General features: G+C 52.5%; 1 protein-coding gene across 1 annotated transcript in view; it reads left to right on the forward strand.

The window, feature by feature from the left end:
• The window catches only part of MED26 (mediator complex subunit 26), a 38,637-nt gene extending 23,425 nt beyond the window's left edge, over positions 1 to 15,212 (forward strand). Inside the window, exons 2-3 of the mRNA XM_061188687.1 lie at positions 12,726 to 12,800; positions 13,457 to 15,212. Of these exons, the coding sequence (XP_061044670.1) occupies positions 12,726 to 12,800; positions 13,457 to 15,109 (1,728 nt within the window). The 3' untranslated portion in view covers positions 15,110 to 15,212. The remainder of the gene's footprint in view (positions 1 to 12,725; positions 12,801 to 13,456) is intronic.
• Positions 15,213 to 16,872: the final 1,660 nt, after the last annotated feature.

Below are 16,872 nucleotides of genomic sequence, written 5' to 3' on the forward strand. Positions count from 1 at the left end.
GCACTGAGAGTCACCTCCCTGTTCCCATGACCCTTGTGGGGTGGCCAGTACAGGTGACAGCTGGAAACGGGACAAGGCCTGTTTGCTCTCGAGATACTTACTTGGTGACTGCACATCCTGACTTGCTGCAGAGGGAGACCCCTGGGATGTTTATAATATTGGAGTAAACATGGTGCCCAGCAACCAAGGACAGTAAGATGGGGCTTCATTTATCTATCCGTCCTTCATTCATTCATTCATTCATTCACTCACTCACACTTGAGAGTAGTAAGGGTCTAGCTCAGCTGTCTTGAGGGAAGTCAGGATTTCAGACACTTTCAGTCACAGAAGCTTAATACATTGCAGAAAACCATGAAGAGTGAGGGGGGAAAAGAAGCTGTCAGATGCTTTGAGGCTGTTTTCATGTCAAGAGGATGGAGACAGGTTATCGCTCACACCAACTGTTTTGAGGGGAAAACAGACTGCTGTTTGCCTAAGACTTTCTGTAGATGTTTGTGGCCACTGGCCACATGTGAGCATGGGAAGTTGGCTCCCTCTCCTGGGTCTCCAGTTGAAGTATGACAAAACCCCACAGGCAGGCTGAGGAGGGCACATGTCCTGAAGTTCAGTCCTCGGCGGCTAGTGAGCCTTTCATTTCACAACCTATAAGACACTGTCACCCAGCTCCAGCCACAGTGCGTTTTCTGAAGGAATGCCAGGAGTCACCTTTGCCAAGCCCACAGTTGGGATGTGCAGTCTGTTGATGCACAGGTGTTGCAGGGGCAAGCAGAATGTCCAGGAAAAAAAAATATATATGGATTGATGCCTGCTGCTATTAGGAGTGCGTTATACACACGTGCCTTTGTCATGCAGTCCTTATGATACCCCTGGGAGGCCCAGGCATGACAGGCTTCTTCATTTCATCTTCATGAGGGGGGAAGGAACTTTCTGTCTGACCTTCCACCCCAGGGAGGGCTGAGCCCAAGAGGGGCATCTGATGCCTAACCTCCAACAAAGAAGCGTTCCTTCTCTTTGCCTCCCACCCCTCCTCCTTTTTCTAGGACCTGTCGCATCTGTCATCTGCCTCCATAGTTGCTTTACAACTCTATTGAGGTATAATTGACATACAATAAACTGTGCACACTTAAAGTGTACAATTAGATATATTTTGATCTGTAAATACACCTGAGAAGCCATCATCACAGTCATGGTAATAAAGATATTTCCAAAAGTTTTTTCTTGTCCCATTGTAATCTTCCCTTCAGCCCACCCCCATCCCCAGGCAACTGCTGATTTACTGTCGCTGTAGATTAATTTGCCTTTTCTAGAATTTTGTGAAATCATGTGGTATGTACTTTTTTGGCGGGGTGGTGTCTGGGCTCTTCTTTCATTAATATTTATTTTGAGATTCATGCATGTTGTATATATATGAATAGTTCATTCTTTTCTGTTGCTAACATTTCATTTTGTGGATGTACTACAATTTGTTTATCCATTCTTGTGTTGATGGACTTTTGGGGTGCTTAATAACCTGTCAAAATGTCTTCCAAGGTGATTATACCATTTTATACTCCCACCCCACCAGCAGTGTATGAGTTTCAGTTGTCCCACATTTTGATGAGCACTCCGTATGGTCAATCTTTTTAATTTTAGCTATTTTAATAGGTATGTAGTGGTATCTCATGGTGTTTTAAATTTGAATTTCCCTGATGGCTAATAGTGCTGAGCATCTCTTCAAGTATTTGTTTGCCATGCATAGCTCTTCTTTGGTGATAGATTTGAAAATCTGTTCAAATCATTTCCCCATTTTTTTCCCCCTTGGGTTCTTTGCCTAATAATTGAATTGAAAGAGATTTTTATATATTCTAGAGACAAGTCCTTTCTTAGATACATGATTCGTGTATATTTTCTCCCAGTGGTGGCTTGCCTTTTCATTTTCATAACAGTCATCTTTTGAAGAGCAAAGGTTTTCAATTTTGATGAAATCCAGTTTGTTTTCTCTATAGTTTGTACTTTTTGTTTCATATTACTAAAGTCTTTGCCTTTTAAACCCAAGGTCACTAAGATTTTCCTCCTATGTTTTCTTCTGTACATTATGTAGTTTTAACTCTTATATTTAGGTTTATGATCCATTTTGTGTTAATTTTTGTATGTCTTGCGAGATAGAGGTCAAGGGTTTGATGTTTTGTTTCAGTGTTGTTGTTTTTTGCCTATGGCTATCCAGTTATTCCAGCACTATTTGTTGAAAGATTATTCGTTCATTTCTGAATTGCCTTACCACTGTTGTTAAGAATCAGCTGCCCATGTATGTGTGGATCTGTTAAATGGACTCTACTCTGTTCCATTGATCTGTTTGTTTGTTTTTGCTCCAATACCACACTGTCTTGACTATATAATGTCTTAAAAATCAGATAATGTGGGCTTCTGATTTTCTTTTTTTCAAAGTTTGTTAGCTATTCTAACAATATTCTATATGGACCTTTGCGTTTCCATATAAATTTTAGAATCAACTTGTCAATCTCTCCCAAAGACCCTGCTGGAATTCCGATTGGGATTGCATTGAATCTATAGATCAGTTTGGGGAAGAACTGACATCTTAACAATATTGACTCTTCCATGCTATTAACTTGGTATATCTTTCCATTAATTGAGGCCACTCATAGTGTCTCTCAGCCATGTTTTGTACTTTTCAGTGTTGAGGTCTTACATCTTTTGTCAGATTTATCTGTAAGTTCTTCATAGTTTTTTTTTTTTTTAACATCTTTATTGGAGTATAATTGCTTTACAATGGTGTGTTAGTTTCTGCTGTATAACAAAGTGAATCAGCTACACATATACATATATTCCCATTTCTCCTCCCTCTTGCGTCTCCCTCCCACCCTCCCTGTTCCACCCCTCTAGGTAGACACAAAGCACCGAGCTGATCTCCCTGTGCTATGTGGCTACTTCCCACTAGCTATCTGTTTTCTTCATAGTTTTAATTGCTATTGTAAATGGAATTGGTTTTTAAATTTTCAGTTTCTGAATGTTTGTTGCTTGCATATAGAAATACAGTGGAATTTTATGTTGAACTTATATCCTGCCACCTTGCTAAACTCACTTATTCTTATTTTGTAGATTCTATAAGATTTTCCATATAGACTGTTCTGTTATTTGTGAATAAAGACAGCTTTACTTCCCCCTTTCCAATCTGGATGGTTTTTCTTCCTACCTCCCTCCCTCCCTTTCTTTTTCTCTTTTCCTTGCCTTATTGCACTAGCTGGAATCTCCTGACAAGACTGAATAGAAGTAGTGAGCACATGTCCTTGTTTTGTACCTGTTCCTGGGGGAAAACATTCAGCCCTTCACCATCAAATATGATGTTAGCTGTGGGTATTATCAAGCTGAGGAAGTTCTCTTCTACTCCTAGCCAACTGAGAGTTTTCATCAGGAATGGATGTTTAATTTTGTCAGATGTTTTTTCTGCATCTATTGAAACGATCATAAGGCTTTTCATTTTTGGTCTCTTAATATGGCAGATTAAGTTGAGTTTTGAATGTTATCTGCCTCCCCCACTTTAATTTCTAGTCTGTCTTTGCTATCTTCATTCCTGGTGTAGGCATGCAGAATTTTCCTTATCCGAATTGTTCCACTGTTCTCCCTTGAGCCAGCTGTTTCTGCCCTTGTCACCAGTACGACTTGCTGATGGCCTGTTGTGTGGAGGCAGGTATGGGCTAACTGCACAGGGTTAGCAGGTTAGGTTAGTAATGAAACTGTGGCCAGATGTGTAATGGGCACCCTGGCTTCCTCATTGTGGAAGTGGCATAACACCTACTTTGGAAGTCTGTGGTCTCAGGAGAGAACCACTGTGTGGTAGGAGACAGAGGCCCGCCCGCCCACCCACCCAGGATGCTGGCTAGTGATGCCCAGGCAGTGGTTGCTGCCTGCCTGCCTGCCTCTCTCCAGTAACTTTAGAGCTTGCTCCTTCCTGGGGACTCTGACCTGCTCGGTGCTCCTTCCGTGGAACCTACAGAGCGCCCTTGTTTTCCCCAGACTGGCCTCTGCCCAGGATAGGAGCGTGTGGACACCTTTCTCTGTGAGCTGTGAAGCGTAGCGCACACTGGATATCTCAGAGGTAGCCTGGGCTCCTGGTGCGGCAGTTCTCAGACCTTGAGAGGGTCTCTGCTGCCGAGTGGGGGGTGAGAGGCTGGCTCGCCAACACCTCTCCCTCCTCTTCAAACCCAGTAGCGCCTGCATCTGTTTCTAGGATGGGATGGCCTCTAAGACCAATTTTTCATTAAAGTGTAGCATATATCCAGAAAAGTACACAAGTTGTAAGTATTACATCTCAGTGAACGTTTATGAAGTGAACGTACCCCAGAAACCCCTACCCAGGTCATGGAATAGAGCTTCTCCCCAGAAGCCGTTCTTGTTCCCTCTCCTAGTGTCTTTGCACCCCCAACTTCCCTGACTTCCGTCACCGTGGACAAGTCTTGCCTGCTTTTGAGCTTCCAGTCCAGCACAGAATGTATTCTTTTGTATCTGGCTTTTTCACTCAACCTGTTTTGAGATTTATCTTTGATGTTGTGTGTAGCAGTAGTGTGTTCATTCGACGTTGAATGGCTAGACCATGATTTAGTCATCCATTATACTGTTGGTGGCCACGTGGGTGGTTTTCAGATGGGGCTGTTCTGAATATGGCTGCTCTGACCATTCTCAGCACATGCATGCTCACGTTTCTGTTGGTCCCTACCCCAGAGTGGAATTGCTGGGTCCTGGGGTATGAGTGTTCATCCTTACATGATGTTTGATACAGTGCACAGACTTACCTTCCTGTTCCATGTGACGATGTCCTTGGTCTTCTCCACGGTGGCCCCTGTTGCAGGAATGCCCACTGAGAAAGTCCCCATGCCCACTGCTGTTCTTCTGGCTCCACACAGAGCCCAGGGCAGCAGGTGGGGGAAAGAGGTGGCCTTGAACCTGATCCCTCTCAAGTGTAGTCCCATGACAGGCTCTGTGGTGACCCCCTTTCTTGAGCGCTTACTGTGTGCCAGCCAGGCTCTGTCCTGTTCATGTGTGTATCTCTTGTCCCCCTCCCAGGAGCCTGTAGGAAGCTTCTGTCATCCTCCCACTTCGTGGCTGACGGAATAGGTGGGTGGGCTCAGGGCTATCTGTTCACCTCCTGTGTACAGTCTTCCCTGGTGCTTTCTGCCCTGGAGCATGTGATACGGAGTTCACGCAGCCCATTAGGCCATGTCCTGCCTGATGGCTGCTGTGTCATGTAGGACAGGCATACCCTCCCTCAATTACCTTCAGGGCCTGATGAGTTTGCGGATCTCACAGATTCCTGTTCCGTGGAAGGTGAAAAGGGCTCTTCCGTACTTAACCCTGTGACTCGCCAAATGACCTAACCAGTGTGGCCCCCACCCAGGCTCTGGCAGTTCCTGTTACTCTTTCACATCCACCCAGCTCAGAACAGACATTGGTGACCCCGTGTGGAGTGCCCAGGAAAGTGAGGGCCACCAGACCCTGTGAGTCAGTCACATGTCTGTAACACACTCTTACTGCTTACCACGGGCATCCTGGTCGTCGGTTGTGGGTGTGGTCACTTTTACCCATCAAGGCTTGGCAGCCTCAGGTTCTGGGACCAGTTCTGGGCTTGAGGCCCTCTGAGAAGGCCTTGGTTCTCTTCTCCATAGTCCTTCTCATGTCCTAAAGGAGCCTGCTTGATGTCGCCACTTTGGTGCTCCTGGCCGCTCAGCTGAGCCTCAGTTGTGGTGCCTCACCTGTTACTTCTGTCCTTGCCTCTGGCCATTTCTACCTATGCCTCAGGACTGGGCCATAACCAGCCCTTCCTGCGTCCTCCAAGCCTGCATTTGGTGACTTGTTGAGGGAAATTCTAGGATATCCCCTGTTCTCAGGATCCTATAGCAGCCCAGGAGCAGACTGGCAGATTTTTGGCGCCACACTAGGCACTGCGCTGCCTGAAGGGATCTTAGAAACCCCAGAGCGGCCTGGCGGACAGTGCACAGGACCCTCTCCTGACCTGACCCCTGTGGGCACAGTCTCCCAGGATGGTGGTCAGTGTGCCATTGAGGATCTACAAACACAATCTGTGGCTTTCCCTACATTCCGCCCAGGCTTTCCGGCTGCCGGAGGGAGAACTGGGCTCAGGCTGGTGGCTGGTCTTGCTTTAAGTCTTATTCGTTGGACCAGCGTTGGAAGCCAGGTCTGGCCCAGCTGCTTCTCTGCCCAGCCCCAGCACCAGGCGTTTTTCACCGGCAGCACAAGAGTGCACTGCTGTCACCTCGCTGTTTCACTTAGCATTCTCTTGGAGGTTGGCCCTGTCACTTCCTAAAAAGCTGGCTCGTTCTAGTTTTGGATCTCCTGTATTCTACATGCGTGTGGGCCGAGCACTGTGTGTGCCCCTCCCATGGGCGTCGGGTGTTTCGTCTTGCTCAGCTAGTATTCTTACTGGCTGTTCCCACGAGAGCACGGCTGAGAGGGAGGAAACCTCACCCGGCATGCTGTCATCAGATGCACTGCCACCCGGACCCTTCTGCGAGCATGGATGCAGATAGAAAACGCTCTGCTTGGCTTTCTGACTATCCAGTTGTATCAGTGTAGGAATGAACCAGCTCCCAGATGATATGTTGAGAGCTCTTGTGCTCTCAGAAAGGTCTGAATTACAACAAGAATTGTATGTTGACCTGATTCAGAGGTCAGGAGCATTTAAGTTTGTAGTTTTGTTGGGAAGAGCTGCTGGGACAGTTGAGAGAGAGGACCAGCACTGTGGAGAGGGCCCTCTCTCACCTCTACAAGCCTCTCGGAGAGGTCCCATGGATGGTAGCTGCTCATGGTCGCTGCCCTGGGCCCTGGGCTTCCTCTTCCTGGGCTGCTCATTAGGTGCAAGCAGTGCTCTGCCTGCTGCCTCTGGGCCGAGTTGCAGCTGCAGTCAGCTGCTCTGGCCATGGGCGCTCTGCGGGCTGTGAGTGTACAACAGTCAGGGCCACGCAGGCAGTGGCCATCCTCCAGCTGTGGATGCTCCTGGGAGCAGATGGGCCCCACCGATGAGGAAGTGCTTTTGTGCTTTTGCAAGTGGTGAGCTTGGTGGCTGTGGCTGAGACACAGCCCCCGCCCCAGTGTCGTTCTTCCTCTCAGAAGCCGTGAATGAGAGAGACTTCACCCCTGTGGGTGCGAGATTCCCATGGGGTCCTGGCAGAGGAAGGCGCCTTTGCCAGGCAGAGCGCTGGCATGACACCTGCCTGAGGGAGGTTCCCCTGGCTCCTGCCTGGCTGTGGGACCAGGCAAGACAGAACGGGGCCGGGAGGCTGCACCTTCCGAGCTGAGAGGTAGAATCAAGGCACATTGACTTCTTTTCCTCGCTCAGGGAGACGGGGTGGGACACGGGCTGGTCACCGCCAGGCTCTCTGGGAGATGCAGGCGCCGCCTCTTGCACTGACTTGCAGTAGAAGCAGTTAGAGTCACAGAATAGCACCTACCTTGGGAACGTGTGGAGTTCATCAGAAGCAGGAAGACTTGCTGTGGCTGAAAAGAGTGAGACTGGGACCAAATCACAGACACACACTCGCCTGGCAAAGCCTCTTTCATCCGCGCGGACACGACTGACGCCCACTGTGTGGCTTGCAGGGCACAGTGACTCAGCCAAGGATGGCCTTACAACGCTCAGCACATTGAAAGGCTCGAGGTTTGCTTGCTTCTGGGTGCCATCTGTGTCGTGTTTTGGTTTGGAAGGACAGCTTGCTTGCTGTTGAACACTTCCAAAGCCTTTCGAGCTAAGTGGGTTTTGCAAATTCTAGTGTAGACTATTCTGCTTTAAAAAAAAAAAAAAAAAGAAAAGTGACTTCCACATGGTTGGTTTTAAAGTGAACTAGTTTTTACTGCTGACCCGGAGGGCTTTCAGCCCACTGAAGGAGTTGGTGTGGGCTGTGCTGCATAGATGCAGGGCCACAGTGTGGTCAGGGGCTGGCTAGACAGGCAGGGTGAGTCCATCCTCGGTGTGTGCCATTTCCTTCCAGGGCCTGGCAGGGAGAGGCTCCAGTGCCATTGTCGTTTACCAAGTGTCTTGCAGCTTAGGGCAAGCGTTGAGGGTGGGCTGAAGCCCCTGCTGTTGTGGGTGGTCGTGGGGATCTCTCTGGTTCCAGTGCACCCTGGGGGGAGACAAGAGGCAGCCTGGCCATCCATAGGTGCTGCTGGGCATGAAGCCAGCCCTGTGTGGAACTCTTGTAACCTGTGCATTTCCCTGCTGTGGCAAGTCGAGGAGAGTATGTGGGTGGGATGCCAGCGTCACCAGCCTGGTGGTGTCTGGGTGCCCTCCCTCACCCTACCTAGTAAAGCATCAGCTGGGCTGTGTGTTATGGGCAGACCCTGTGCCAGGCTAGCGTAAAGCCACACTCCATTGCCTTCTAGCTGCGTGGTGAGCACTGGTCCTCTTTTACCTTCCTGGACCCTCAGTTTTTTCTTATCTGTAAAGTGGAGTTTCGAGGAAGAAAAGCTAGAGACCTTGGCCCCTGGAGGAACCCAACAAGTAGTGGTCCTATGAGGAGAGTCAGGCTGGGTGGGCCTGCCCTGGCTTACTGCCCTTGGGTCTCACCAGTGCTTGGACTTGGGGAGTACAGGGTTTCCTCTTTGCCACCAGGGCTGCACAGGTCCAGCTTAATTAGTAAGAGATTGGGGATTTCAGGTGGAGCAGGAGCCCTTGATGCCTGGAGAAAAGGGAGCGGTGAGCAAGGGGCCTTGCAGACTCCAAAGAAGTCTCAGTTCCTTGTTTCACATCAGGGCTGGAAATCCCCCACAGGGTGGTAATTACTCAGGGCCTGGGCCTATCCCCTGAATTACCACGAGGAGGAGGCTGGTCAGTGGTGGGTCTGTCCCCCCCTGGGCCGTCCCCACCTCTGCGCATGGATCCAGGTTCAGACCACTGAACCAGTTCACAGAACAACTTTCAGACATGTGATGTGGGAGTGGTGGCATCCTGCACTGTGTAGTCCACACTTTTACCCAGGCTGCTTCTGAGGGCTGCTGCCCTGCCTTGGTCCTGTCGCCTGTGCGTGTCCAGCGCCCCTTCCTTCCTCCTGTGAGTCGAGCAGCAAATGTCGTGGGTTAGGCTGGCTGGAGTAGTGATGAGGGGCCCACCAGAAGGTAGGCCTTACTGCTTCCCCGCCTGCCCTTGGTTCTCACGTGGTGGGAGGTCTGCATAAGAACTCTGGGAACTGGGTCAGTGGTGAGGAGCGTTCCCTCCCCGCCTCCCAGCGTGTGCCCCTGGGCGTCCCTGAGGTGTGAGTGAGGACAGCTTGAGGAGGGTCCTTTCTCTCCCCTCCCTGAGCCGGCCTGGAGGAGGCCAGTTTAGGGGGTGCCCGTGTGTTCCATGTGGAGACACCAGCTGCTCCACCTTCTTTCTGCCTGGGATGGATGTTCGTTCGCTTTCCTGTCTGACCGTGGATACCTGATTGTCCCTCATGAATCTCCAGTCTAGGATCCGCAAGCACTTGGCACAGTAGTGACGGAGTCAGTTCCGCCAGTGGTCACCAGCTGACTGTGTGTCCACCTGGGCCACACCCGGGGCTGCCCACTGACTTCCTGCCCTGCCTTCGCTCCGCTCTGAGTGCTCCCCTGCTGCCTGGCCCACCTCACCTGCTCCCTGCTCTTCCAGAGTAGCCCTCCCCGCTCCTGACACCTCCCTCTGCAGCGCCAGCCCTGAGCACATTTAGGCATCTGTGTGCACAGGGGCAGACATCACCACCCTGGGAGGGTATTTACTTGCAATAAAGAGGCCAGTCAAATAATGAAAGTAAGTGGGCTGGGACGGTGAGCAGTTCACACGGGAAGTCAGCATTAGTAGAAAGGAGGTGACATTTGGCTTCACTAATTATTAAGGAAATTCACATTAATCTGTATCTGTTGAAGGAGCCCTAATGAGAAGATGAGGCTGCAGGTGTTCAGACGTCCCTCATGTGTGAATTCTGCCCTTTTTGGGAAAGCTGTTTGGCAAATAGTTTTGAGAGGTGGTTTTTTAAATTAGTTTTGGTTTGACTTCATTCCCTGGGAATGAATCCCAAGGGAGATATCCAAAGGACAGAAGGGCCACGGATGTGCCAGGCTATTCCTGACAGCAAGAGGGTGTGAGTGACCCTTGGGCATTATGACCTGTAGAGCTGCCCCAAAGCCTTCTTTGAGAGCAGTGCCTGGGAGTAGCTCAGAGGCTTCCTCCCCACACAGTAATGGCATGGTTTCTCTGCTGTGATCGTGAGTGTATTTTCAGACAGACGGGTGCCAGGAAGGACCTAGCAACAGGGTGGCCTGTTGGGGTAGTGGGAGCAGTTCAGCTCCCACAGTGGCTGAAGTTAATGGAAGGTAGGTTGTGTAGCCAGCTTACTTCCCCTGGGTCTGTTCTTCCTCCTGGCCTCCTGACTCATGCCACTGTCTTTGCTCTGGACCCCTCTCCCCTCTCCAGGGCTTTGGTGCCATTTCACCATCTCCTGAGGTGTTGGGGCTTCTCCTGTCCACCCTGGGAGGCCCTGCTCAGATGCTGCCCTCACCACAGGTACCCCTGGCCTGCCTTGTTGCTGACACCCACCTCCCTGTCCCACGGGTCCTGTGCTGGACTTTTTATAGGCCTGGAGCCTGGATGGGAGCCTCCCCTTGGCTATATCTGAGCCTTGGCGTCCCTGCTATGCAGAGGGTCCTCTCATCGAGGGTGGGAGGCAACGGCCACAGGCTGCCGGGGTGTCACTGCCTGCTTTGTCTGAGGCCGGAGGCCCAACCTGGCACTGCATAGACCCCAGGACTTCTGCCTGTTTGGTGTGGTGAGGGCAGGGCTTGGTCCACTTCCTGGTCCCAAGGGCCTGACTGCCTCCAGAATGCCAGGTGATGCTCCCCACACAGTGCTCAGTGCCCTTGCCATCATGGCCAGAGTGGGGGCCGGGGCGGAGCCAGAGGGATGAGCCCTCAGGGGTCCTGAACTTCCACTCAGCAGGGGCAGAAAGAAGAAGGCAGAGGACGTAGCACTTTCCACAGGGCCGAGAGCCTGAGAGCCTCCTCAAAGCCGAAAGCCCCTCTGCACACCCGCCCGAGTGCAGGAGCTGCTCAGCTGTGACAGTGGGGCCCACAAGCCTTACCCCATCCCCGCCCCTGTGCAGCTTCCAGGAGGGCCTCCAGCTGTGTGAGGTCTACAGTGCCAGCTTGCTGCCAGCCCCCAGGGTTGCTCAGGTGTTCTGCCTCCCCCCTCCTGTCTGGCAGCAAGACAGCGTCTGCCCAAGGACAAGGACACTCTGTGCCGCTGGGCTCGCTCTGCGGGGACTGCTGGTTCAGAAGTGTGTGGGGACCCAGGGCTCTAAATATACCAGGGTGAGGTCACTGGAGTGGAGACAGGCCATGTGGCGAGCCCAGGACCCTGTCAGGGCCAGAATCCCAGGGCTGGGGACAGAGAGAGGGTGGCCTTGTCCCTGTGGGACCGGCCTCCTCACTGCCCAGTTGGTCAGCATTGTTTCTTGGAAAAAAGTGCTTTGGGGCTCCTAAGAAATCTTTGTCTACCCCAAGGTTGCAAAGATATTCTCCTGTTTATTCTAGAAGCCTTAGAGTTTTTGCTTTCACATTTAGGTCTGGGATTCATTTTGAGTTAATTTTTGAGTATGCTGTGATGCTTGGTGTAACTGGAATCAACAATATGTATTTTCTGTGACTTTTCATCCTTCGTGGTTTGAACTTCACCTTGTTAATGCACTGAAGCTGCAGTGTGCTCATTTCTAGTGCTCTTGAATTTCTCAGTCTGTTCCTTCAACTCCTGGAAGACATTGGTGTCGTTATAACATATGACCACATGACCCACACCTTTCTGTGCCATCCCCATTCATTAAATGTGGTGGTAATAATAGTACCTTTCCCTTGAGGTTGTGATAATTCAACAAAGTAGTGCTATGTGGAAACAGACCTTGGTAGAACAGGGCCTGGCTCGTAGCAAGTATCGTGTGTGGGGTAGAATTGCTTGGTCATGAGACATGCACGTGTTTGATTTGACTAGACACAGTCCCATCGCTCCCCAGAGTTGGCTGCACCCCAGAACTACCTGGTATTGTCAGACCCCATTTCCACCAGTCAGGTGTGTATGCAGTGTAGCAGTGAACCCACCCACTGGTGGGTTCGGTCTGCATCTGCTGATGACTAAGAGAGTTGAACACTGCTGCACGATCTCCTGTTTTGTCCAGTTCCTATTCGTGTCTCCTGGCCCAAGTTCTCTGTATGCTCCAGATGGATCCTCGGGGCCCTGTGGCATTGGTCTTCTCCCACTTTGACTTTTGCTCTCCTTGTGGTGTCTTTAGATGAACTCTGACGATCTCGTTAATTTAACTAAATTGATTAGATTATTATGTATGGCTCTTTTCAACTTGGTGCACTTTATTTGATAAATCTTTCAACCTCCCGTCAGATGGCAGATTTGAGTGCATCTCCCATATGAAGAGCGAATCTTGTTTCATAAACACAGTGAATCTCAGCTGTGTGACAGCCCCTTTGACAGGTGGGCGTGTCCATAGACAGGCTCATGGTAAACTGGTCACCATGCACTAGAGGAGGCAGACCGGAGGGTGCGCGCTGGGTGCCATGCTGGCCCCTGGGAGCAGGTAGGAGGCTGCACGAGGTGGGGGCTTTGGTGATGCTGGCTCCACTGGCTCTTGGGAAAGGGAGCGTTCTGGAGCAGGCTGGCACGGGGAGAAGTGCCTGGGGTCTGACCAGTAGCTCTTGTTTTGCAGATCCGGAACATGGTGGCGGTGCAGGAAGTCATCTCCAGCCTGGAGAAATACCCCATTACCAAAGAGGCACTGGAGGTGAGCATTTCTGGCCTGAGCACTAGGGAGGGCAGTGAGGGCCAGGCCTGGGCTGCCCCAACCCAGGTCTTTCCTGGCTTCTTGAAGCCTCAGAGACTTTGCTCACTGGCCCAGCGGGGCCTTAAGAGGAGTGAGGGGGGCGTGCCCTCCTGGCCTGCACTGTGCCAGCCCACAGCACATGCTTCAAGGGTACCGTCTTCCCACAGGCACTGCAGGAAATGGGTGGCTTTAGTCTGGGGCCCCTTTCTCTGCAGGAGGCCCTGCACACTCTGGGGTGCACGCCCAGCAGAGGTTCCAGTGAGTGACGCTGGCTCAGGGCCCTCTGTTTGCTGTTGCCTTTGCCACAGTGTGCTCCCCCAGGATGCTTTGCAGTAGCCTTAAATGGTCCACAGCCTCCAGGAGTTGGGAGCCTGTGAGATGATGCTTCTGAGAATGCCGTCTCTGGGACCATAAGGTGTGAGGACTTGGGAGTTGAGAATTTAAATGTCACAAGGGACCCAAAATCCTCGTAGGTTTTGTGTCTGGGAGGCCAGTGGTTTAGGGGCCAGTGGGGTCATTTCAGAGACATGGGGCCCTTCCCCCCGTTTCTGTCTCAGCTCCCTTTTCATGGGGTGTCCCTGTCCTAAAAGTGTGTCATCGTCTCTCTCTCGCTGTAGGAAACCCGACTTGGGAAGCTCATCAACGACGTCCGCAAGAAGACGAAGAACGAGGAGCTCGCCAAGCGGGCCAAGAAGCTGCTGCGGAGCTGGCAGAAGCTCATCGAGCCCGTGCACCAGAATGAGGCTGCACTGCGGGGGCTGGCGGGTGCCCCCGGCTCGGCCAACGGGGGCGCCCATAACTGCCGGCCGGAGGCAGGGGTGGCCGGCCCGCCCAAGAGCATCCATGACCTGAAGAACCGCAATGACATCCAGAGGCTGCCCGGGCAGCGGCTGGACAGGCTGGGCAGCCGCAAGCGCCGGGGGGACCAGCGCGACCTCGGTCACCCTGGGCCACCTCCCAAGGTCTCCAAAGTGAGCCACGACTCCCTGGTAGCCAACTCGTCCCCCCTCCCCACCAACGGGATCAGTGGGAGCCCTGAGAGCTTCCCCGGCCCCCTGGACGGCAGTGGGCACGTGGGCCCCGAGGGCAGCCGCCTGGAGCACAGCGAGAATGACAAGCACAGTGGCAAGATCCCCGTCAATGCCGTGAGGCCACACACCAGCTCCCCGGGCCTGGGCAAGCCCCCCGGGCCCTGCCTGCAGACGAAGGCTGCGGTGCTGCAGCAGCTGGACAGGGTGGACGAGACTCCAGGTCCCCCCCACCCCAAGGGGCCGCCTCGCTGCTCTTTCAGTCCCCGGAACTCACGGCACGAGGGCTCCTTTGCCCGGCAGCGGAGCCCGTACACATACAAGGGCTCCGTGCCCAGTCCCTCGCCTCGGCCCCAGTCACTCGATGCCACACAGGTGCCATCACCGCTTCCGCTGGCCCAGCCGTCCACGCCCCCCGTGCGGCGGCTCGAGCTGCTGCCCAGTGCAGAGAGCCCGGTGCGCTGGCTGGAGCAGCCTGAGGGCCACCAGCGGCTCGCGGGGTCGGGCTGCAAGGCAGGGCTGCCACCGGCCGAGCCCCTCCTGCCCCGGGCAGGCTTCTCCCCGGACTCCTCCAAGGCAGACAGCGATGCTGCCTCCTCCGGTGGCTCGGACAGCAAAAAGAAGAAGAGGTACCGGCCTCGTGACTACACGGTTAACTTGGACGGGCAGGTGGCCGAGGCAGGTGTCAAGCCTGTCCGGTTAAAAGAGCGGAAGCTCACCTTTGACCCCATGACGAGACAGATCAAACCTCTGACCCAGAAAGAGCCAGTGCGGGCTGACAGCCCTGTGCACACAGAGCAGCCGAGGACAGAGCTGGACAAGCCCGAGGCCAAGGCCAGCCTCCAGAGCCCTTTTGAACAGACGAACTGGAAGGAGCTGTCGCGCAACGAGATCATCCAGTCCTACCTGAGCCGGCAGAGCAGCCTGCTCTCGTCGTCGGGCGCACAGACCCCGGGCGCTCACCACTTCATGTCCGAGTACCTGAAGCAGGAGGAGAGCACTCGGCGCGGGGCCCGGAAGCCGCACGTGCTGGTGCCTCACGGCCCACCCACGGACCTCCCAGGGCTAAGCCGTGAGGTCACGCAGGACGATCTGGACAGGATCCAGGCCCATCAGTGGCCGGGGGTGAACGGGTGTCAGGACACACAGGGTAACTGGTATGACTGGACGCAGTGCATATCGCTCGACCCGCACGGCGACGACGGGCGGTTGAACATTCTGCCTTATGTCTGCTTGGACTGACTGGCCTGTCGGGCTCTAAGTGCATTCCCACCTTGCAGTCAGCCATAGAGGGCGGGCGCCAGGGCCCGGCCGCCTCCAGTGGTTGGGAATCCGGAGTGGGGGGTGGGGGTCCGGCCCAGGGTGGGAGGGAGAGGGAGCGAGAGTCTCTAGGTCTCTCTGTGCTCTTCCCTCAAAATTCTCCTTCTTTTGTGAAATGCTGCTACCAGTTTACTAACAAAATTGCAAAGGAAGGACCACGTGGAAGGAAGGCCAGCAAAGTGAGTTCAGAACTCTATAGCAAACCAGCTATAAAAAGCGTTAGCCCCCCACCCCGGAAGAGGTGCGGACGCTTCCCAGCCCCCGGTGAGCTGGGACCTCAGTTGCAGGCAGGCACAGGAAACCTGTGGAAGAGGTTACCTTTAACACAGCAACAGAAGCACGCATCTCATCTCTGCATTTTCTGTTTTTTAACATGGCCCTGAGTGTTTGAGGCAGTGGGCAACGCTGTGGCCTCTGTTTGCACCCCACCTGGCCAGCTTTTCCATCATGGTGCCAGAAGCTTCTCAGCTGTAGCGAGCTGCTGGCATCAGGCAGGCCAGCTTGCCAGCCAGTTTGACCCATGCTCCCTGGGCGTCCACACATTTGTATCTGGTTTCAGTTACAACCCAGTTTTTAAAGAAATGCTGCAAAAATTTAAGTTTTCTAGAGTTTATTTTACCCCCCTCTTCCATCTGACCATCAGACGAATAACTTTCCTTGTTCCTCCCTCTTCATTTTCCCCTTCCTGCACATATCTAGAAAAGTTCACCTTTCTAGAGTCCCCTCCCCAAAAAACACAAAAGTAACCGTGGGTGCTACTGGTGTGTAAGCTGTACTGTTGGGTGAGAAGAGACCTGTCTGTACGCTGGAAACACTCATAACCATTCCTTTAGATTCGTTTGCCTTATGGTTATTTGTCATAAACGCGATTTGCAAAAACAAGGAGCCTTAGTGAATGTACAGTACCTAGACTTCTGTGTTCTCAGGACGCAGAAGGGAGCAACTTTGCTATTTGGTCCAGTAAGTGGACACCTTGTGATATAAATGTGGAAATAAAAAAAAAAAAAAAAAACATTTGCACAAACCAGTCTGAGAACTGTTTTTAATTTGGTCCTTTACAGCCATATCAGCCCTTTCTGGATTCTGGATTAGCCAAGACCTGGACCCCATATCCACGGTTCAGGCCCCACAGCTAGCCAGACCATGGGGAGGTGGGCAGGGCAAAGTCACCAAGTCAGCCTATTAGCCTTCTGCATGGAGACTGACCTCCACCTTGCCTTTCATTCACTCAGGGCCACGATGCCTCTCCCATCTCTAGAGTCACCTGCTAGCTTTGGGTGACAGAGCAAGGGGCCACATCCGTCTCCATCCAGACCTCATCTTCCCCAGAAAGAAGCCCTCCGGAGCCGGCTCCACGACCCAGGTCTCAGTGACCTTGTCTTACCCCCTAAAATATTTGTAGTTCTTAAATGGCATGGCTCCAAGCCATGTTTGGCAGCCTAGCCCTTGGCCCTAGCCCCAGGCTGCCAGCTCCCCATGCAGGCCTGGGGTTGTCTTATTATGTGGCTGGGGCTGACTTTTTAAAAAATAACTTTTCTTCCTTGACTATAAAGTGATAATCTTTTAATTCTTCCCCCTTGTCTCTGAAACTGTATGCTTCGGCTTTCTAGTTTTTTTCACTCTGGCATAGGTCGTCTTGTCCATATCTACTTAATTTCACAGGTAAGGAAGCAGCTACCCCTTTA

This window comes from Eubalaena glacialis, chromosome 4, assembly GCF_028564815.1.
Source record: "Eubalaena glacialis isolate mEubGla1 chromosome 4, mEubGla1.1.hap2.+ XY, whole genome shotgun sequence".
Taxonomy (NCBI): Eukaryota; Metazoa; Chordata; class Mammalia; order Artiodactyla; family Balaenidae; genus Eubalaena; species Eubalaena glacialis.